Source organism: Amblyomma mixtum, chromosome 4 (assembly GCF_055824585.1).
Source record: "Amblyomma mixtum isolate Tamu chromosome 4, ASM5582458v1, whole genome shotgun sequence".
Lineage (NCBI taxonomy): Eukaryota > Metazoa > Arthropoda > Arachnida > Ixodida > Ixodidae > Amblyomma > Amblyomma mixtum.
This window is the reverse complement of record NC_143015.1, coordinates 91,039,106-91,061,525: the sequence shown is the minus strand read 5'-3', so window position 1 is coordinate 91,061,525 and position 22,420 is coordinate 91,039,106. Positions and strand designations below refer to the sequence as shown.

Below are 22,420 nucleotides of genomic sequence, written 5' to 3'. Positions count from 1 at the left end.
TTACGATACTTTGGGTACTTTAACGTGCACCGACATTGCACAGCGCACGGACGTTTTAGGATTTCGCCTTTATTGAGCCCCGGTCTCCGTGGGCAGGATTCGATTCATGGACCTTGGCATCAGCACCCGAACGTCACAGGCACTGGGCCAACGCGGCGGGTACACCAAAAGATACATCATTGTTCTACTTCTTAGGAAATCTACATTGGGCTCAAAGACCGTTATGTCCTCCTACGAACACAAATAGATATTGTGTCTGACGCCTCAAGAACAGAAGAGGACTAGTGGCATTAATGTTGTGAGCTTTTCTGAGCCGCCGAGCCTGCATTGGAGTTTCCTAATTATAAGCAGTGTTCAAGAGTCCATTAGTACTCCAGAGTACGGCGCGTTTTGGTGGCGCCATTGCAAGTTCACTGTCTCGCTCTTTAAGGCATTGTCCAACGCCATATAGCCTATGATGTTTTTGTTCTTTTTTACATGCTGTCGTGGGTACTTGCGCGGCCTGTGATTGGTCGCGGCTTATTCACCTTCGCTCATACTCTATCATTGTTCCAAACCGCAGTGCCAACCAAACAGCATAACGATGACTACGCTCATAGTCTCAGATAACCTAACAGAACCATCAAAAGTTTCTTGAGCAAGCGGGTTGCCGATATCAACGTGCAGGTAATGTTTGAGACTTTTCCAGCGCAATGCTGCTGGTAGAGATCACCTGAGTGAGACCACAGAAGTGAGAAACTTTAAAGCATGTTTGTGAAGCATTGAGTTTACTCACTGCTGCCAAAATTAGTGGGAAAGATCAGGACGGAGACGAAAACTGCGGCAAGACTTTTACTAGGTAACGTTCCAAAGCTGAAATTATCCAGAGTTGCCTTTGATGGGTTTATGGGTTTATGGGGATTCAACGTCTCAAAGCGACTCAGGCTATCAGGGACGCCGTAGTGAAGGGCTCCAAAAATTTCGACCACCTGGGGTTATTCAACGTGCACAGACATCGCACAGTACACGGGCCTCTAGAATTTTGTCTCCATCGAAATTTGGCCGCCACAGCCGGGATCGAACCTGCGTCTTTTGGGCCAGCAGCCGAGCGCTATAACCACTGAGCCACAGCGGCGGATGAGATGCCTTTTAAATACGGGAATGGTAAAGGCGTGAATCAACTAACAAGAGTAGAGACATCCGATTACTCATGGGTACGGTAATATGGTATTTCATATGTATCTTTTGCAAAGTTAAGGTGCCACGTACGCTTATAAACGCTTTATATTTTTCCCTTACTAGACGTCTGATTCCTGGTATTACTGCACCTCTTAGATGCCGCTGCGGTGGGGACACAACTATAAGCCATGCATTTTGGACGGGTCGTAATATACCACTCGTTTGCAATAGTTAAAAAAGAATAACAATCGGCCCATCGCGTAAATCAGTGATCGTGCTGTCGACTTACGCGAAAAAAGCGCGGCTATAGAGGTCGCATATCCAAATGCAGCATATCGAAATCAGCCAAAACCGAAACCAAACCTAGCTGCCTGGCATGAACCACGTACCTAGCTACAGTCATGTTGCAGCTATGCTGACCGTTAAATGACTAGACTAAGATTCCCGGCCTGAGAGGAGTCGTTATATGCTTTGCAGTCAAGCTGAACAGAACCTTGGCTCTTTCACCAAATGGCCTTCGGCAATATGTGAGACATCAGTCACTCTACAATCAACGCGATACTCAGGCGATGTAAAGAACTTTTGATTATGGGGCACATAACAACCCCGTGCAAAGAATTAGGGTTGGGCAACGAATCCGCCGAGTTATCATTGTCTTGTATAACGCTTCGGCCAGGGAGACGTTTAGTTTGAGCCGTGCAAGAACAAGCTTTGTTGCTGTTTTCGCTGACAGGGATCCGCGTTAACACGTCGGAAAGTAACACTTCAAGCCGGGACTGCGGCCGCGGTTCCTGCCCGCGGCACTCCGCGAGCGCGTCTCTCTCGGGCTGCGCACAGGCCTTGGTTTTTAAAGGGGCGCTGACGACAACCGGGATGTGGAAAAGAAAGAAAGAGAAGAAAAAGAAAAAAAAGCGGAGGCAGTGCAGAGAGAGCGTGGAAATATTTTCGGCACGACGCTTCGACGCGATCCCGACGCAAATGGGTTCCGCGGTCCCTGGAAACGAGACCGGCTCCCACTGCTTCCCACGAGGGATCAGTGATAAACAGTCGTGTGTTTTTGCAACCGTGGTGGAGGCCAGTTTTTGGAGGGGCAGCTCGTGTCACGGGCAAATTGTAGGGAGTCTGCCATAAAGTCAAGCACGATACTAGCTTCTCTGACGGCTTAGAACCATGGCCATTGGAATTATCCATTCCAGTGGCGCCATAAGTACTCGTAAAGCACTTCTATGAAAATGCACTCACCGTGCGAGGTCGTGGCGTTTAGAAACCGCGGTTGAACTTCGGTAATCGAACGAGAGACGGGAAAGAGAAGCAACAGGTTGGATATAAATCGTTGCTCAATTGTTTAGTCTGTCGTCCTCCAAGTGCGATTCCAGTGAGGATCACTTTTGTTCCAGTCCGCCACTTTCAGCAGCTGCACAGTGTGTGCTTTTGCCCGAAATTTTCTTGGAAAAAATTGTGGCGCTATTATACTGCGCCCCCATATTTTCAGCCCACCGATTGCCATCGGTTACCGCGGCCTAGTGCTCGGCGTAGTTGTGGTGAAATGCCTGTGAAATGCGTATTCGACCCCTCCTTCTGTAATGAAGAATACCTTGTGGTGTGACTCTCTTTGGCAAAAACTGCCCTTGAGCCATTACAAAATCATTATCATCGTCATGGTGTAGTTGTTCTCAATCCCCTTAAAACGGGAAAGTGCATGTTTATGCGTATTTTAGTGAGAATTCCCTGTTGAAACTTTTTAATTTCAAAATTATGCTAGCTAAGTTTGGCAGAAGAAATTAAATGAACCTCATCAATGTTTTGAGAAACGGTGGCGCTATGTTTATATATGCATTTGTTGCACCAAAACACATACCGACCACGTTTTCGAATAAACAAGTCTAATCATCATCCTATCATATTCGGTGCCATGGCGAACTCCATTCGGCGGTCAACCTACATCTATGCCAGCACCGCGAGTGAAACCTCTGCCCTCTACATCCACAATAAACTTAAGCCAGAAAAAAATGCGCACCGGCGAAAATCATTCGCACTTAATGCCCACCCTTGAAATTAATCCTTTACTTTGGTACTGTACACTTGTAAGATTGAACATCTAATTATAGCTTCAGCTATATTTATAGCCCAATCAACCTCGGTAGTTAAGTCACTGCAGCATCCGGCAGCTCAGCCTAATGTTGTGAATCGAATCAAGGATGTCGCGGCCGCATTTAAATGTTGGCGAAGAAAAAAACGCACGTGTGTTCTGCGTTGTCACAGCATGTAAAAGAACACCGAATGGTAAAAATTAATCCCGATTCCACCATTATGTCCTCTCTCACAGCAGTCGTGCAGTTTCAGCTCATAGCTTCAACCTTACGTAGTATACCGTATGGTACCACACATTTAATACCATCCAGCACATTACCATCTCAGCGGTGAACGATCTGTCTCAACACTTCATATACTTAGACACGAGGCAAATAAACAAATTTTAGTGGGTTGAAAATTCTAAAAACTGCATCATACTTTTCATTTGCGAGAGCGCTGTAGAGCTTGTTAAAAGTATTTGTCCTGTACAAAATAATTGTAGAGTTAGCTGAAAGATTTAGGCATAATTTTAGGGTCTTCGAAAGGGGCCAATATTTTTGGAGTGCACTGCAGCGAGTTAATTTTCTTCAAGAAATTAGGGTTGTACTTTTCCTAAGAAAAGCTCTGCAAGTATCAACCCTTACGGGATGCCAGGGCCAAGTAGTCTCCGGACTACGGCGACCTCCGGCATCCAGATGCAACATGGTCAGATTATTTCAGTTGTAAAACCGCGAGCTTACGCCCTCCACCACAAAACGTACTTAGGCATCAAGTTAAACATACAAAGGCCTCTTTGAGTCTGCGGGACACCATGCTTCTCTTAAAACACTCTACGAAAGCCTCCGTCATTGAAAAAAAAAACAGAGGGCACAAGGCCACGGTTGCTACAAGCAAACTTTTTGTTTGTGTTTTCAGAGTAGAAACAATCCCCGCCAGCTCGTGAGCGTAGTGGCGCTGAGTCAGTTAAAATGTTTGGTCTATTTTAGTTATCCACTAGTGTGTACAGCTACCCCCTGATATTGAGCACGGTCTTTGAACCGAGAACAACCATTTCCAGCTCAGAGTACTGAAAGCATTCTCTGCTTCGCTATCCGACAATCGTCAGAAGTGTCGAGCACAAAGCGTAGCGTTTGCCTCTTTACTATGTACTGTACAGGGTATACGCAATGTGGCATGGTCTATCATAAATTGCAACCTTATTTACAACCGCTAGTGTTAAAGGCAAGGTTTCCAGCGATGCTGATGACCGAGAGATTTTCGTCCATCGACACAACATAATGTCCAGGGCGATGCAGAAAAGGCAATACACATTGCACCAAGCTCTCCTGAAGATATGTAGCTGCAGGCCAGGAGCCGAGAAGGAGGCGCTGTTATTGAAAAATTATCGCTTTTTCAGGAAGCTATTGTAGGTTATCCGTATTTAAAAACACAGCGTAGCCGCTAACTTTTATCGCAAAATTGAAATGGAGGCATCTGTCACTACGTGTTCGCCGTACGGGGGCTTCTTGAGCGCCTTCGTTTGTAACAATGCCACAGTGTGTCGCGTAATATCACAAAAAGTGAACTTTGGTCCAATTGTACGAGTACACGCTGCTGAACATCTGGGCTTTCGGTAACAATTGGTGTACATAGTCATCAGCACTCCGCACCGCTTTTGGAAAGTAGACAGGATGCTGCAATTTCAGGAAGCGCTGTCGAGGTTGTCAGTATTGTTCAACAAGAACTAGCCTGGTTATGGCCAGCATGTGTTTTGTCGTCATGAAGGCGGGAGATAAAAAAAACTGCACTTTTCATGTTGAAAAGTGTCCGCACTCATCTATCGAAACAAAACACCAACTACGATGCGATTGAGAGGCTAATATATCGTCAACTGGCAGAAATATTTATTTGTCTTTGAGGTATTTCCATGTGTAGAGAAAAAAGTGGCCACAAATCTTGGCAGCTCTCGAAGCGCCCATAGTGCCCTGACATAGAGCTCAGTCTCCTAGGTGCGTTACATCTTGGAACCATGCCACTGCTTGACCTCTCAGGAACTTCTGGTCCCGGAGGGAAATAAAAAAAAAGATGCCGTTTCCGACGGGTCGCTTTTGTACTTTGTTGTAGATTTGTACTTTTAGACACCACTGTAAGTTCGAAAGTTCAGTCTCACCGGTTAATTTCCCTCGAATCACAAGTTAGTGTGAATGTAAAGTACGTTGTTTGGTTGACGCTTCTGAACACAGCTTAAGGTAGTCTTTGCCAAGAGTAACCAGGCTGCACGGTTTGCTCTTCAGTCGTATATTAAATCTATTATGCCAGCCCTCAAGCTCCAACTCTCTGTAAGGTAAGGATAATCCCTGTCCTAACCTTCCAAGAACTTCTTGATCTTTAGGGAAGCCATAAGGGCTCTAATATACTAATGAGAAGCAAACCATGCAGCCTGGTCACTTTTGAAAAGACAGTACATCAACAGACGCAGGCAACGACGAGTGCTTGCTCTCAGCCATCATGCCCACCCGCTATTCCATGGTCCCGAAAGGTCCATCGGTGTATATCGCGTGTCGTAAACGGTGATTTTTGTACCGAGAGAATCACAAACAATTGGTGAGCAAAATGACAAACAGTGGCTCCGTAGCCGCAATTTCGCACTCAGTTTTTGGTAAACATCTCGTATTCATTTAACGTAACCCTCTGTGGGCCTAGCTCGCACTTGCTTATGAAGCAAACCAAGAACAACGTCCAGTACCTGGCTTAAGTAACTGGGTGTTCGTCCAGATTGTGTTAGGGAGTAGCGATGTGCTAAACCAGTATGGCGCCCTCCTCATCTGTCACGAAAGCGCGTGGTTCTTATACATTTAGCATTTCTCGTTCGACTGCACCTGGGATAGAATGCTCTTACTCGTCCTCATTGCTTTTTTCCAATACGGCATCGGTGACGCTTCAGCCTAAGACTTCTAGCATCGAAACACTCCACGAATCCCAGGAGACCACTTCCCTATACAGTACCTAACACAACTCCAGAACTTTGCCGAATTTGAAGCTGCTGTGCCAAACAGCTTTAAAACGAACCACTGGTTTATTAATGTGCAAAAAGTAGATAGCATGAGGAGGCAGAGTACTCCGGCATGACAGAGATTCGGATGTATTGTGGACGTCAAGAATTGAGCAAGCATAGGCTTGCTGCGGCTGAAGCAGTACATGAAAACTATGCTTCGTGCTGCGCTAAATTTCACAGTGATTATAATGATTCTAATAGTCCTGGCTCAATTTCATCCTAGCTACAAGATTACACAACACAGTTTACAAAATATGCCAGAGCACGGGTCAAGGTCCTTTTGAGTGCGGGACTTTACGGTAAATGCCTTTGACATAAAGGCCGTCACCATAAATGGCTTTGACCTAAAGGCCTTTATCATAAAGATCTTCAACCTAAAGGCCTCCTACCTTAAAGACTGTTATTCTAAAGGCCTTTGAGACGTAAGTACCAGTTACTAATTATTACTAACAGGTGAACAAATATAACCAACTAATAACCTACCATGACACACAAAGGCTTTCGCATTCACAGCAAGTGTGTAGTCGTAAGCGCACTTCGTAATTTTACTATAGAATAGTTTAAGAAGTAGAATATATATTACGCCCCATTCTTAATCTACTGAAATCGTGACTTTAACTTCTAGATCCATGACCTGTCAATCTAACCAAATCAATAGTTAGATTCACTCTCAAGTTACAAGCATATGGAAATAATGTTTGCTTAATATAACGGCTGGGTAGTGGCTGACGTACTTATTCCTTGATTAATTTAATTTATAAACGACTGAGCTCAAACAACGTGTTGCATATGTCTTAAAAAATCTTTTTTTTTACATAGTCACTAAGCAAGATGAGCAGTTCCAGAGCTCGTAAATCTCTGTAGAAAGTCTCTCTGTATAGCTACAATGATCTAAGTAGCCCTTGTCCAAACAAAGCGTTTGGCAGAAATAGGTCATCATTGCATTAATTCTTGAATTCGAAGTCCTTGATGCAGATATTTTAGAGAAAAAGTTAACGTAAACACCACAGCAGGGTCCACACTCCTTTTATAAACTCAGCGCAAACTGGTACGCAGCATTAACCTTATAGCACTTAATGTCGTGAACTTCAGCGCACAATATGAGCATTCTGCAAACAACTCCATACATCAGTTTATTCGCGGCGGAGCTTTGTGTAACTCATAGCGTCACATCTTACCACACGCATTAATCAACGAGAGCTTCAGATGCAAGTAGAATGAATATAAACCTTCTGGTGATTTGAGAAATAGCCAGAATGATGCCATCATCGCCTTGCAAGCCATCTTGACATGTACACCGGAGCCACAGCCACCATCTACAAAAAAAAAAGAAAGTCGCGCCGAAGGGCTACCTACACCCCCATGACACGTACGTAACGTATCATGAGATGAAGTACTGCTAAGTACGAGAATACATCAGGGTTAGTTTCTCATGAAAATGTTGAGTTTGGTGCTGTCAAGTGCAAAGGGCTTTCTTCGTTGCCTATCGTTCGTGGTGCCTGCTCGTGCTGGTCATTCTCCTCGTCTCTCTGAGGTAGCTAGCACCATGCCTCGTTATGTTCAAAGCCACTGACTATCGCAGCTATGTCATCTTGTCGAAGATATATATGTTAAAGTTGTGCATGCGCATCGGATATTCATTAGAACAGCTGTTACGCTGACAACGAGAACAAATTAAGAAGGAACGAACTATTGTCTATCTTGTCCAACAAATATATGTTAAAGTTGTGCATGCGGATCACATATTCATTGGAATAGCTGTTACGCTGACAAGGAGAAGAAATTAAGAAGGGAAAAACTATTCTCTATCTTGTTCAACAAATATATGTTAAAGTTGTGCATGCGGATCGCATATACATTGGAATAGCTGTTACGCTGACAAGGAGAAGAAATTAAGAAGGAACAAACTATTCTCTATCTTGTCCAACAAATATATGTTAAAGTTGTGCATGCGGATCACATATTCATTGGAATAGCTGTTACGCTGACAAGGAGAAGAAATTAAGAAAGGAAAAACTATTCTCTATCTTGTTCAACAAATATATGTTAAAGTTGTGCATGCGGATCGCATATACATTGGAATAGCTGTTACGCTGACAAGGAGAAGAAATTAAGAAGGAACAAACTATTCTCTATCTTGTCCAACAAATATATGTTAAAGTTGTGCATGCGGATCACATATTCATTGGAATAGCTGTTACGCTGACAAGGAGAAGAAATTAAGAAGGGAAAAACTATTCTCTATCTTGTTCAACAAATATATGTTAAAGTTGTGCATGCGGATCGCATATACATTGGAATAGCTGTTACGCTGACAAGGAGAACAAATTAAGAAGGAACAAACTATTGTCTATCTTGTCCAACAAATATATGTTAAAGTTGTGCATGCGGATCACATATTCATTGGAATAGCTGTTACGCTGACAAGGAGAAGAAATTAAGAAGGGAAAAACTATTCTCTATCTTGTTCAACAAATATATGTTAAAGTTGTGCATGCGGATCGCATATACATTGGAATAGCTGTTACGCTGACAAGGAGAACAAATTAAGAACAAACTATTGTCTATCTTGTCCAACAAATATATGTTAAAGTTGTGCATGCGGATCACATATTCATTGGAATAGCTGTTACGCTGACAAGGAGAAGAAATTAAGAAGGGAAAAACTATTCTCTATCTTGTTCAACAAATATATGTTAAAGTTGTGCATGCGGATCGCATATACATTGGAATAGCTGTTACGCTGACAAGGAGAAGAAATTAAGAAGGAACAAACTATTCTCTATCTTGTCCAACAAATATATGTTAAAGTTGTGCATGCGGATCACATATTCATTGGAATAGCTGTTACGCTGACAAGGAGAAGAAATTAAGAAGGGAAAAACTATTCTCTATCTTGTTCAACAAATATATGTTAAAGTTGTGCATGCGGATCGCATATACATTGGAATAGCTGTTACGCTGACAAGGAGAACAAATTAAGAAGGAACAAACTATTGTCTATCTTGTCCAACAAATATATGTTAAAGTTGTGCATGCGGATCACATATTCATTGGAATAGCTGTTACGCTGACAAGGAGAAGAAATTAAGAAGGGAAAAACTATTCTCTATCTTGTTCAACAAATATATGTTAAAGTTGTGCATGCGGATCGCATATTCATTGGAATAGCTGTTACGCTGACAAGGAGAACAAATTAAGAAGGGAAAAACTATTCTCTATCTTGTTCAACAAATATATGTTAAAGTTGTGCATGCGGATCACATATTCATTGGAATAGCTGTTACGCTGACAAGGAGAACAAATTAAGAAGGAACAAACTATTGTCTATCTTGTCCAACAAATATATGTTAAAGTTGTGCATGCGGATCACATATTCATTGGAATAGCTGTTACGCTGACAAGGAGAAGAAATTAAGAAGGGAAAAACTATTCTCTATCTTGTTCAACAAATATATGTTAAAGTTGTGCATGCGGATCGCATATTCATTGGAATAGCTGTTACGCTGACAAGGAGAACAAATTAAGAAGGGAAAAACTATTCTCTATCTTGTTCAACAAATATATGTTAAAGATGTGCATGCGGATCACATATTCATTGGAATAGCTGTTACCCTGACAAGGAGAACAAATTAAGAAGGAACAAACTATTGTCTATCTTGTCCAACAAATATATGTTAAAGTTGTGCATGCGGATCACATATTCATTGGAATAGCTGTTACGCTGACAAGGAGAAGAAATTAAGAAGGGAAAACTATTCTCTATCTTGTTCAACAAATATATGTTAAAGTTGTGCATGCGGATCGCATATTCATTGGAATAGCTGTTACGCTGACAAGGAGAACAAATTAAGAAGGGAAAAACTATTCTCTATCTTGTTCAACAAATATATGTTAAAGTTGTGCATGCGGATCACATATTCATTGGAATAGCTGTTACGCTGACAAGGAGAACAAATTAAGAAGGAACAAACTATTGTCTATTTTGTCCAACAAATATATGTTAAAGTTGTGCATGCGGATCACATATTCATTGGAATAGCTGTTACGCTGACAAGGAGAAGAAATTAAGAAGGGAAAAACTATTCTCTATCTTGTTCAACAAATATATGTTAAAGTTGTGCATGCGGATCGCATATACATTGGAATAGCTGTTACGCTGACAAGGAGAACAAATTAAGAAGGAACAAACTATTGTCTATCTTGTCCAACAAATATATGTTAAAGTTGTGCATGCGGATCACATATTCATTGGAATAGCTGTTACGCTGACAAGGAGAAGAAATTAAGAAGGGAAAAACTATTCTCTATCTTGTTCAACAAATATATGTTAAAGTTGTGCATGCGGATCGCATATACATTGGAATAGCTGTTACGCTGACAAGGAGAAGAAATTAAGAAGGAACAAACTATTCTCTATCTTGTCCAACAAATATATGTTAAAGTTGTGCATGCGGATCACATATTCATTGGAATAGCTGTTACGCTGACAAGGAGAAGAAATTAAGAAAGGAAAAACTATTCTCTATCTTGTTCAACAAATATATGTTAAAGTTGTGCATGCGGATCGCATATACATTGGAATAGCAGTTACGCTGACAAGGAGAAGAAATTAAGAAGGAACAAACTATTCTCTATCTTGTCCAACAAATATATGTTAAAGTTGTGCATGCGGATCACATATTCATTGGAATAGCTGTTACGCTGACAAGGAGAAGAAATTAAGAAGGGAAAAACTATTCTCTATCTTGTCCAACAAATATATGTTAAAGTTGTGCATGCGGATCACGTATTCATTGGAACAGCTGTTACACTTACAAGAAGAAGAAATTAAGAAGGAACAAACGATTGTCTATCTTGTCCAACAAGCATATGTTAAAGTTGTGCATGCGGATCACATATTCATTGGAAAAGCTGTTACGCTGACAAGGAGAAGGGTTTAAGAATGAACAAACTATTTCCTTGTAAGTAGCTCTTAGTTACATCCTTTCCCCAAAAAAGGGCAGTTCAGCTGTCTTGCCGAGCAGCGCGATAGACAACAAGGCACCGCTCTGAGGGGAGGCCATCCAGTCGCGGAAAGGGAGCAGCTCCTCAGAGACCAGGCGCGAATTACATAAGTGACGCTCCCGCGTCGTCGGTGAGACATTTGTGCCAAAGGGCGCTCGACCAGAGCCAACTGTGCCACTCTGCTTCGGCCGGCCTGGAAGGTCGGCCCAGCTTATCAGCGTCCGTTGCACCGGAAGGAGGCCTTAATTCTATATCTTTCAATAAAGCCTCCGATATGTTGTGCACACGCGAGCCGGCCCACCTGGAACCTGGTACTTTGCGATGAAATATTTAATTCACTACAGTGACCAGTCGGACAGGTCTGGCTCACTAGTCTATCTTTTACTCCAAATTTTCCAATGTCCAAAAGTGTCTTTTCGATCCTGGTCACATTCGCAACTGCTCTGTTATTCTGGTTTCTTCCTTTTCTATTCGTTCTTTTTTTGTGTGTTCTAAACAAGTTCATAGCGACATTTGCTTATCCCCTCTGCTGCTTTAGTTCCTCTTGTTTCCGTTCGGTCGGAGTCAACCTTCAGCCTCCGACACTAACTTTAGAATGCATCTATTGAAAGCACGAACTGATGGGCGAGTTGGTTATGCATTGTATAATTGCAACAGCGCAAGGCCCTAGGCCAAAGAAGAGAGCAGAGGAAAGGAATCTTGTCCGTTTGCTCCTTTCCTCTGCTATCTTCTTCGGCTAGGGCATTGCGCTGTTTCAATTATACGATGCATCTATTGTTCGCTATCTCTTCGCGGTCACATCAAAATGGAGGGTCGCATAGACTCCACCGACGTTTCCTAGCCCTATCGAAGACCGCAGCGAGGACACTGAGACGGCGAAGTGGTTCTCGCTTCGGTAATTCACCCAGCGTCGACCGGGGTACCCAGCGGTCAGCGTCCAGCGGGATTCCCGTGGCGGAGGAGTTTGGCCGCCGGGTTGACAGCCTAGCGGCCTTGTGCCGCCGTCGCCGCCGCCGGCTATTTTGGCGAAGCGCCGCCGGGTGCCCTGGTCCAAAAATGGAGGGCCCGTGGCCGCGGCGCGCCGGGCTTTGTATGGGGAGGGGGGGATACCGAGGGGGAAATGGCGGCGTCCAATGGCGCGCCCCTCTCTGGTTTCGGGGGCTGGCGCGGGCGATGGGCCTCGCTTAAAAACGGACCGCCGTCCGGAACGGCCCCCACAGCTGAGCTTTTCCAACGTAAGTGCCCCTGTGCCTCCTCGCATCTGGATACGCCGCAGTCGACGACGGTTGCCGGGTGCTGCGCTCTTGCGATCGGGATTGTGACCTAGGGCCAGGTAAGGCCTCGCCTCCTCCGGTGCCCGCAGGCTCTACGCCGCCCCCAACCGAGGATGCCTCTGGCTTGATACGGATTACGATAGTGCATCTCGGATATCTCCCTGTCCTTGCGTACGCCAGCCATCAGCGCTTAATCGAGCACGTAAGCATTTGAGATAGCGTGCCTTCTAGGCCCTGGATTATCGCAATGGCAGCCGCATCGTGCACTAGGAAATAGATCGACAGTCGACACAGCATTAAGTGTAGAATGTGAGCTTAACAGTGCTTAATAATACTCCTTCCGCATTCCAGGGCTTTCTTTTCTTTTTCTTTTTTTCGCCAGGATTTATGCCTGCATTGTGCTCTCGACTTTGCTCACCGGGGTGACTTTCAGGCGACCTTCGATGATTAGTGCTGTTGGTAATGGTTCTAGAGAAACTGTTGTCCGGGATTAACTCAATAATGGTATCTCCGAAAGGGTACCTCGACACATCAAGGCGAAATTCGGGGAGGAAATGTGAATTTTGAAGCGCCTGAATTTCTCTATCCCACGAGGCATTGCAAACGAATATGGCGTCGGCAGGGTAATCGTAACCTTCACTAGTTTTCAAGGTAACGGATTGGAAGACGTTAAGGCTGTGTAGCTACCAGTTCGCTAAATCACTGCTTTTACAAGGTTAAGCATAGGAGTAGCATTCTCAAAATATAAAATCTTTAGCTATTTACGAATATCGTTCTCAACCAGAGCGTCTATCAAGGGCAATGACCATTCCTTCCGTCTAGTCCTTTAGGCGCCTATAAAGCATGTTAGTTTAGGCAATCACTTCACCAGGGAAAATTCAAATTGGACCTAATTGAAGAGAGGCGTCGTTCTTGTCGCTCTTTACGCTCTAACTCTTATCTTATCTTACCGAAGTCATTCACCATGAGGACGCTATCAAATATGCAATGCTACTCGAAGCATTTCTCCGTTCACTGTTCTATGTAACAAGAAGGGGCACGGCAAACACAAGAAGGTGCGTTACAAATATAATAAATTTTAAAGAAAGCGCTGCTATCAGGCAACATTTGCAGCTCCGTTACTTTCCGCAAATGCAAACGATTCGTACAGATTTACATCGCTATCTTTTCGAACGACAGCCTATTCTTTGCCACTAGAAAATTCTCTCGCTGAGCTTGGTAGAGCGATTCAAAAGCGGTTGAAGCAATAGAGAGACCTTAGGTAAGTTTTCGGTGACATCAGGCGAAGGCAGGGCAACGACAAACGGAAGGTTATCTCTATCGATTACAGTAGGATAAGGAAATCGGGTAGATATGGAAGTGACTTCCTCGTTATGGGGTGCCCTGCAAGCACACATACCATATTTACATTTTCTGGCAGCTTCTATCTACCAGCAACCAATTTTTGACCGCGGCTTATCCTATCGTAGCAATCAGTAACATCAGAAGCATGGTGACTGCGTCTATATTGCGCGCAACCCGAACGGCTAGCTTCAGTTTCGGTCTCGCTGCAAATTTCGCGCAAATGTATTTCAAGGTTATAAGCTCAAATTCAAAACAGTCACTCAATGACGTACTATCAGGACAAAACTCATGCAGGACACTCACTGGGATCGTAATGAGCAGCATCCGGTTTCTTTTCTTGGCGTTTGCAAGGTAAATCTTTCGTGCGACCTTTAGTACTGATTCCCGCTTACGGAACAAGATCACATCGAGGAACAGGTTCGCTTCGTTTACACCATAAAACACGCAAAAAAGGTCCATTTAGCAGTATAAGGAAGAATGCATAATATCGCCAGGTGACCCGTTCAGCTTGCACACAGTTTTGTTCAAATAGAAGTTGTGAGCACTCAGCGAGAGAATAAGGTGGATAGCACGACATCGGTCAGTAATTCAATACTCTGCTTACGAGCATAGAGCCACCCACTCAATAAAAACAGCGAAACTGCAGACAAAAACGTGACGCAATATTTTAATCACTCGTTGGCACAGCTAGCATGTAGCACCCCCGTCTCACCTTTTGCAACACTAAATTTTGGCGGCCGGCGTAGAGCCTGCGGCGCTGGATGTTGTGAGGGGGCGTGGCCACCCTGGTGTCGCAAGATCGAGTACCTGGCGTTGATTTCCGTTTGTGTTGTGGGAGTGTTGTCGCCGTGCATTTCCTTTGTGTGCTAACAAACAAACGAATCGCGTGAGGCAGCTGGGGTTGTCAAAAAAAATGATAGCTAGTTTTTTTGTGACACAGATATTAACTACGACAGGAGAAAAGGGAACAATTAGTCACTATTTCCTTGATAAAACAGTTGTCATTCATTGTTCGCAAGGATGCTTGAGTGGATATTATAAGAGCAATGGAAGGTTATTACTGCGCATGTAAGCACTATTCAGGCATCGATGAAGCTAAGACGGAAGCTTAGAAGCAAGGGTAACGGCATACTCCTTAAACTAGGTGAAAAACGACACACCGTACGGCTTACAAGCATACAAGCATTGCTCTTCTTAAATAAGCCCCATTATTTGCGCAGGATTAATGTAAGGAGGGCCCACTCCTGAAATATTAGCTACAGTTATTTTACTCCTACAGGCTGGAAGGACCAGACGAAATTAAAACCTAGTTCTTGCATCACACATTTCAATGCTATCTTTCGACATTACTGCGTTCCTTTAGTGCGACTAATTTATCCACGATATCAGAATCAGGAACACAATCAAGAAATTCGAATATCGCTTTATGCCTGCCGAATTCGCAGTGGCAGAAGCCTTCCACAATGGCAGTGAAGGGGAACCCAATAGGCGTCGTAAAAGCGTGAACAGGAAACAATGTTAGTCCTCGCCCGCTCTGTAACCCCCCGAATGCAAAGCGCCGTGCAGCGGTCAGTTCTGGCCTGGGGACGTGACGTTCTTACATCGCCCGCAGGCAGGAAGGCTTGCTGAAGCGGCACACGCCGACCGACTCCTCTCCGAAAGAAGCCCCCCACGAAAGAAGCGATGGCCGAGGACCCCGATCCCACTGAGTTCCTGTACGTGTCCCTCGAGACCAAGCGCAAGGACCAGACGAAGCCCTACGATGGCAAGAAGATGGTCTGGGTGCCCGACGAGAAGGAGGGCTTCATCCTGGGCAACATCAGCTCCACCAAGGGCGACATGGTCACCGTCGACTGCCCCGGCGGAGAGGTAGGAGCCGACCACCATGCACTATTATACACGACGTTTTAGTTCACATAATACATGCGAGTTTGCCTCGATTATCTTATCTGAGATTATCTTGAAATAACGAGGTTTCTGTGGCTAAGATTTCTTATCCTTCAAATAGATCCAGTTAGGATTCAGCCATTATTAATTAACCTTCTGGTGGAGCTTCAAACAGAACACTTGAAATCAACGACGTTTCAGTCTCGATTACGTCGATTGTCTCGATTATCAAATCTGAGATTATCTTGAAATAACGATGTTTCTGTGGCTAAGATTTCTTATCCTTCAAATAGATCCGGTTAGGATTCAGCCATTATTAGTTAACCTTGTGATGGAGCTTAAAACAGAACACGTGAAGAAGTCAGCTACTTCTAATAGGGTTCAAGGAAGTCCTGAAGGCTTGCATTAACTAAGTCTTATTGTTGTTTAAACATTAGCCTGTTAATATTTCTTTAATATGCTCAGCACAAAAGTGGATCTTGTCCGGCCTAATAACAAGTCCCTAAGAAGGTTAGGTTAATCATTTGCACAATGACCAAAAGAAAAACAATTAAGGAACTCGAAAAACTAAGGATATTAGCAGTGACAGAACTTCTTTCTATAAAGAGATTTGCATAATGGGTAATGCAAGCCGAAAGGCACTTTGGGTGTAAAAGCTGATTTTTATGCAAAGCGGGCAGGTATACATCACACTGACGTCATTATGAAAGAACTTGACCTGTAATCGTTTTCCTTGCATAAAAAATGCAAAAAGCACAGCCATTATTATTGGGTCAACTGAAATCTATGTCGCCTGAAATTTATCGTAGCTTGATCTGAGAGGAAGGACGTCTATTTTGAAAAATAAGTTATATGCCGAATAGAATGAGTATAAGAAAGGCGCACAACGTATGACTAAGAATTGTGAATTGGGCTAAAATTCTAACGTAAAACATTGAAGCGCTTTTTGTACTTTTGTGTCCGCGTGCTTGCTGCTGACGTGTATGAAATGTGTGCGTGTAAATTTGTTCATTTTGCTCTCCTTGAAGAGTTATCATGTCGCCTATAATACCAGCCACACATTACACAACAACCATGACGGTTCAGTTGACCGAACGAAACACAATTTTGCACCCCACCAGCAGTCACGTAACTGTAATCACCACTTGTAACGCCCGTGTCCGTTTGTCACCTATCGTCAGTCAGGTTTTTATTGCTTACAGCACCCGACAAGAGAAAAACGCCATACAGGACAGTACACACAATATTCATCGACTGAATATGCTGTACTTGTAAGATATATTGTTGGTGTTGTCAGTCTGTAAATGCGTAAAAGAAATTGACAGTGCCGTCAAAATAAAAAAGTTCTTAGAACACGCTGGGTCGGCTCAGGGCACCAGACGTTTCAGCCGACCATCTCTAAGGAAAACATGAAGACATTGTTGACGCTTTATGAAATTATTTAGAGGAGCCGCGTTTATGCCGCGTGTAAATAGTGTATCGAATCTCGACATAATCACGTTAACATCTGCACCAAAATTGAACAGCAGCCTGTCGGCGGTCTGAAAATGTCAATTGGAGCGCCAGATTAGGTCCCCGTGCTGACGTGTACGGGGTCCCCTTTTCACCCCCGTCGTACAGTCAGGCGGTTCTGCTCCGCCCGCGCCGCCACATGGCGGCGGTGGCCAAAAACGTACGCCGAGGCCCGAACCGTGGCCGCCCAAGTGGCCGGACCGAGTGCGGCTTTAAATGGGCCTGCCGGAACCCTAGCCCCGAGCCGGCGCGTGACGTCACCGGACCGCGGGGCGCCCTATTTCGGGGCGGCGCGGGGCGACGGCGCGCGTATTTCGGGCTCATTCCAGCGCGGCTGCCGGCCACGCACGGTGTGTGTGAGCGCAAGACGAGCTCACTTGCGCCTACACGCCCTGTGCGCCGGCGGCAGCAGCAAAAAAAAACATTCTTGGCTTGTATTCGCGGGCTCCCGCCGCCCAAACCCCGCCGTGGCCCGAGCAACACAGGTATCTGGGCCCAATATTGGAAATGACTGGTGTTATCCTGGTCCTGTGTGGGGCCATTCTTTGCCAACACATTTCCAATATTGGCCCGACTAGCTGTGCTGCGGGGCTACGCCCCTTGCTACCTGTATTCTGTGCTGAACGCGCCGTCAGAGTCGGACACCGGAAGAACGAACTCGCGTATGGCGGGCAGTCACGTCAGCACGGGCAGCCTTTCGTGCGGGAAAGGAGACGGCAGGGAAAATAAACGGGCGAGAATATTTGGCTGGTTGGAATGCGCGCTAAAAGCGTCTCGAATTCAGCGGCACCCATCAGCGAGAGAAGCACTGCTCAAACGCTAGTGAAAGTTCATATGGTACGGTCTCAGGGAACAAGAAACATGGAAAACACACTCACCGACATTTCAAACGCAAATCTGGGCACTACTATTTATTGTGATATAATATGGCTTATTTTGAGAGGAACCAAGATGCGAGGTTCGGGTTGCTGGTGCCAAACAAGCCGCAAAGGCAATATGTTTTTCATTCAATTCCTTCACAAAAGTGAGCTAAGCAAACAAACAAGCAAACAAAAGAGCACTGTACTTTCCTCCGCGGACGGCCTCGCACCCAACCCTTAACCCGGGCGAGGCGCCTCTTCCCCCCTCCCACAGCGCACCTTGAAGAAGGAGCTGCTTCAGCAGGTCAACCCGCCAAAGTTCGAGAAATGCGACGACATGGCGTCTCTCACCTACCTCAACGACGCCTCGGTGTTGCACAACCTCAAAGAGCGATACTTCAGTAACCTCATCTACGTAAGTGCGGAGGTCGCCTTCGCACAGCAACGCTGCGCCGCCGTGTGGTGTCGCCGTCCGTGTGGTGGTTGAAGTCTGCGTTTCTTTTGGTTTCGCAAAAACGCCAGCGTGCCTGGCGCAGCGTCGCCGCACAAGCACCACTAACCGGGGTGTGATCTTCGCAGAGGCGCCGGCACCGACGAAGACTGTCCCCGCTGACAGTCGTTCGCAATCGACGCCTATATACCCGGCAGCGACATGCTCGCTGCCGTGTATACCGCTGCTCACGCAGAGTGGAGCTTTGCCGCTCATCAAAAATTTTTTGTTTTTGTCCCTTCTCCCCCCTTTTTACAATTCCCTATCGGCCCCACGTTGAAACGCATGCCCGCCCCCCCACCAATAGCGCACCGTCAAGAAGGACCTGCTGCAGCAGGTGAACCCGCCAAAGTATGAGAAGTGCGAGGATATGTCGTCCCTCACCTACCTCAACGACGCATCGGTGTTGCACAACCTCAAAGAACGCTACTACGTTAATCTCATCTACGTAAGTGCGGAAACCCCCCGCCGCACACAGCCCCGCCGCCCACCAATCCCTCCGAAGTCCCCGAAATTGTCCTTCTTCTCCCCATCGTAGTGGTAGTACTCGTAGTTTGTAGCAACCGCGCGCATCCCTCTTTAAACCCAGCGCGCCTGTCGACGCCAGCGCCGCCGCAAGCTGCACTAACCACGTGCAATCTTCGCAGAGAGCGTTCATGCACCGTTCTCGCAAATACGTCCCCGACGGCAACGACCGCCAGCGGCCACCGCCGCCGCCACCCTGGCGGCGGTGTTACGCACAAACGAGCTTCTGTTCTGGCTTCTGCTGAGTTGGGCTTTGCCGCTGACCATGGCTTCTTTTCGGGTTTTCTTTTCTTTTCTCCACACCCCCTCGCTGACACGCACGTCCGCCCTACCCACCCCCTCCAATAGCGCACCGTCAAGAAGGACATTTTGCAGCAAGTGAACCCGCCAAAGTATGAGAAGTGCGAGGACATGTCCAACATGACGTACCTCAACGACGCGTCTGTGCTGCACAACCTCAAACAGCGTTACTACGTTAATCTCATCTACGTGAGTACGGAGCACTTGCAGCACACGACACAAAACAAAAAATGAAACTCTCCCACGACATTACCCGAATGATAGATATTCCGACCACACCGTCCCCGCACGAATACCGATGAAACCCCCTCCGCCACTCCGATACCCCGCCATGAACCGGCCAACTCAGACGTCGAGTAGCGCTGTGTCTCACATTCAATGATTCAACTCTTCGGCGCTGGTAGCGTAACACCTACCCTTAGTGCTGTGACTTAGCCTATTAGAGTTTGTTTTTCGACGTTATCATTTACAAGAGAGGTGAACAATAGGAGACTTCTCATTCGGGCGTCATTTTCATTGATCATTAGCAATGGGAAAGAAGAATCACTACCAAGGCTATACTGCTATCGGTACATTATTCTTGAGCTCGTCGAAGCATTAAACCTTCAGCAGTTCCTTATATTAAAAGTAAATGTGGACTGAAGGCCTTATTCGCCCGAAGGCAAGCCCACCAGTCGTTCATAGTTTTCAGTGGCTAGAACTTCGCTGCATGTAACGCCGAACGGCTTTTCATATCAAGGAACAGCCGGGCACGCTTGGCTGTCCACTTAAGAACTTTTAATATGGACACAAACGGCGCTTCTCGACGTTTTTAGGAGTATGCCTGTCAAGGCGACGCACCTGGTCCTGTCACAAGACCCAGCTCGTTCGGAGCACCAATCCGGCCACGTTCAAGCATCGAGCCAACCCCAGAACACCAGTCCTTTAGCCCATAGAAGCACGAACGTACAGCCACCTGAACCATGCTTGGGTACAAAGTGTTTGTCGGTTTTCATTAGACTGTCACAATGACACTAGTGGCAGTCTACTGAAATCCTACAAAGTATCCTTCAATGTAGTTCCCACCGGGCCCCGCTACGGCGGGACCAGATGCCATGCTCGTCCCACAAACACCCCCACAGTAGACGAACGACGAAGCACGTTTCACCCTGACCTGAGCATCATGCGTAGCTCCAGACAGCACCACCGCCCAGTGTTCCCACCAAAAAAAGAAACACGCCCGTAGACTCCACATATGCCCCCAGTGGAACGCGTCGTGGTGTGCATAGAAACCCCGCCATGTGGACCCTGCAACAAACAGCCACCGACAACCAACCATCCTCCTGTGAATGGTAGGCCTCGACGGACTCGGCAGAGGGCATGACTCGTCCCAGCTCAATACGACCCCTGCACGACTGCATGCTAGTTCCATTGCATGCCAAACTGCATGTCTCTTTCCATTCACCCCTGTTTTGTAGCGTTCTCTTTGTTCAAGCTTGCCACGTGTTTGCTCTTTGCCTTCTTTATTTTCTTCCCACGTCTCGTCATGGAATCTGTCTGCTTACAACATCAGCTGAAATCAGTCAACTGAAAATGAGGCTTTGAAACTGGACGCTTTGAAACTGGCTTGATCCTTAGGCCAGTGGTAAATTGTCGTGCTGCCATGAAAAAAACTTAATCTGCGCTAGCAAATTTCTTTTCTGCTTGCTTTTCATAGACGATTCCCTCACGAGACTCGAAGCTGTGTTAGAATATAGTCGTAGAATTTTTGTTAATTTTGCTATCATATTCAGTAGGTGTGTACATTGTTTACAGCGCAATATTTCGGCTGCAACCTTTAGAAAAGGCACAGGTACGCGATAATGAGCCACCTCGGTCGTTATTGGCAGCTTATATAAGAACAGCGATAAAATATTCAGTAAACAACTCGCTTATCTGCTACGTTTAATGACTTTAAGTGCATAGAAAGAAAAGTACTTTGCGTTGAATAACAGGGTCTTAATTCCTCTTACGAACCATGGAACCATAGCATTCGCGGCGGCGTCGTGGTTTCGTTCCACGAAAAGAAGCTAGTGCACTGCGTTCACTAAAACGCGATAGGACGGAGTTCCCCCTGTGGAAGCCTCCATGATCAATGCATTGAAGCACACAGAGCAAGACGAGATAGCTCGTGGTAACAACACCTTTATTACTCCGGGACGTACAACAACCAATTGGCTTCTCCCGGTAGCCAGGCATAGATCAGCAAAGCGCTTCTTCGAATGCACCACATCGCGAATAGCGGCAAACGTGCTAACGTGAGCTCCAGCTACAAGCTTCGCGTCTCTGGCAGAAAACGCGAGCTAAATCGTGCGCGTTCGTACCCGCTGCCGTAATGAGACGCAAGCTGTGAGCGAAAAAGAAAGCAATAATGGATATAACGAGAGCTCACGTGACTTTCCGGAAGGTTCCGAGCAGCTGCGTTTCACGAGCGTTCGAGAGTGAGATGGATAGGCGCGTTTTGTATACGGGCGTCGCCCGACGTGGCGTTCACGTACGCCCCGCTGTGTGCGAGCGTGACTGACGCCGATTTCCCCCTCGCGCTGCTCCCCTCCCCACTTCGACCAACAGACGTACTCGGGCTTGTTCTGCGTCGCCATCAACCCCTACAAGCGCTTCCCCATCTACACCAAGCGCGTCGTGGAGATCTACAAGGGCCGCAGGCGTACGGAGGTGCCTCCCCATGTGTTCGCCGTCTCCGATGGAGCCTACATGGACATGTTGGCCAGTGAGTATCCACGCCGCATCCGCATTTACTCGGTGCGTGGTCTGCGCGTCGCTCTGCTACGACTACGGACCAGCGTTCGTGAAAGCCGGCTTAATGTCGCCATCTCAATCGGTGGATATTGTTCTTGTTCTACGCTAACACCAGTAGTGTGTGTGATACAGTGGCATGTACTATTTGGTTTATGGTTTACGGGGGTTTAACGTACATACC

At 45.9% G+C, this 22,420-nt stretch overlaps 1 protein-coding gene across 30 annotated transcripts in view; it reads left to right on the top strand.

The window, feature by feature from the left end:
- Positions 1-12,371: 12,371 nt before the first annotated feature.
- The window catches only part of Mhc (myosin heavy chain), a 43,690-nt gene continuing 33,641 nt past the window's right edge, over positions 12,372-22,420 (top strand). For 17 of the 30 annotated variants that reach the window (XM_089587067.1, XM_089587088.1, XM_089587063.1 and 14 more), the window contains exons 1-4: positions 12,472-12,605; positions 15,503-15,759; positions 18,947-19,087; positions 22,054-22,210. In XM_089587067.1, coding sequence (XP_089443193.1) covers positions 15,574-15,759; positions 18,947-19,087; positions 22,054-22,210 — 484 coding nt within the window. In that variant the 5' untranslated portion in view covers positions 12,472-12,605; positions 15,503-15,573. The other 13 variants (XM_089587083.1, XM_089587077.1, XM_089587082.1 and 10 more) reach the window with 4 other exon arrangements.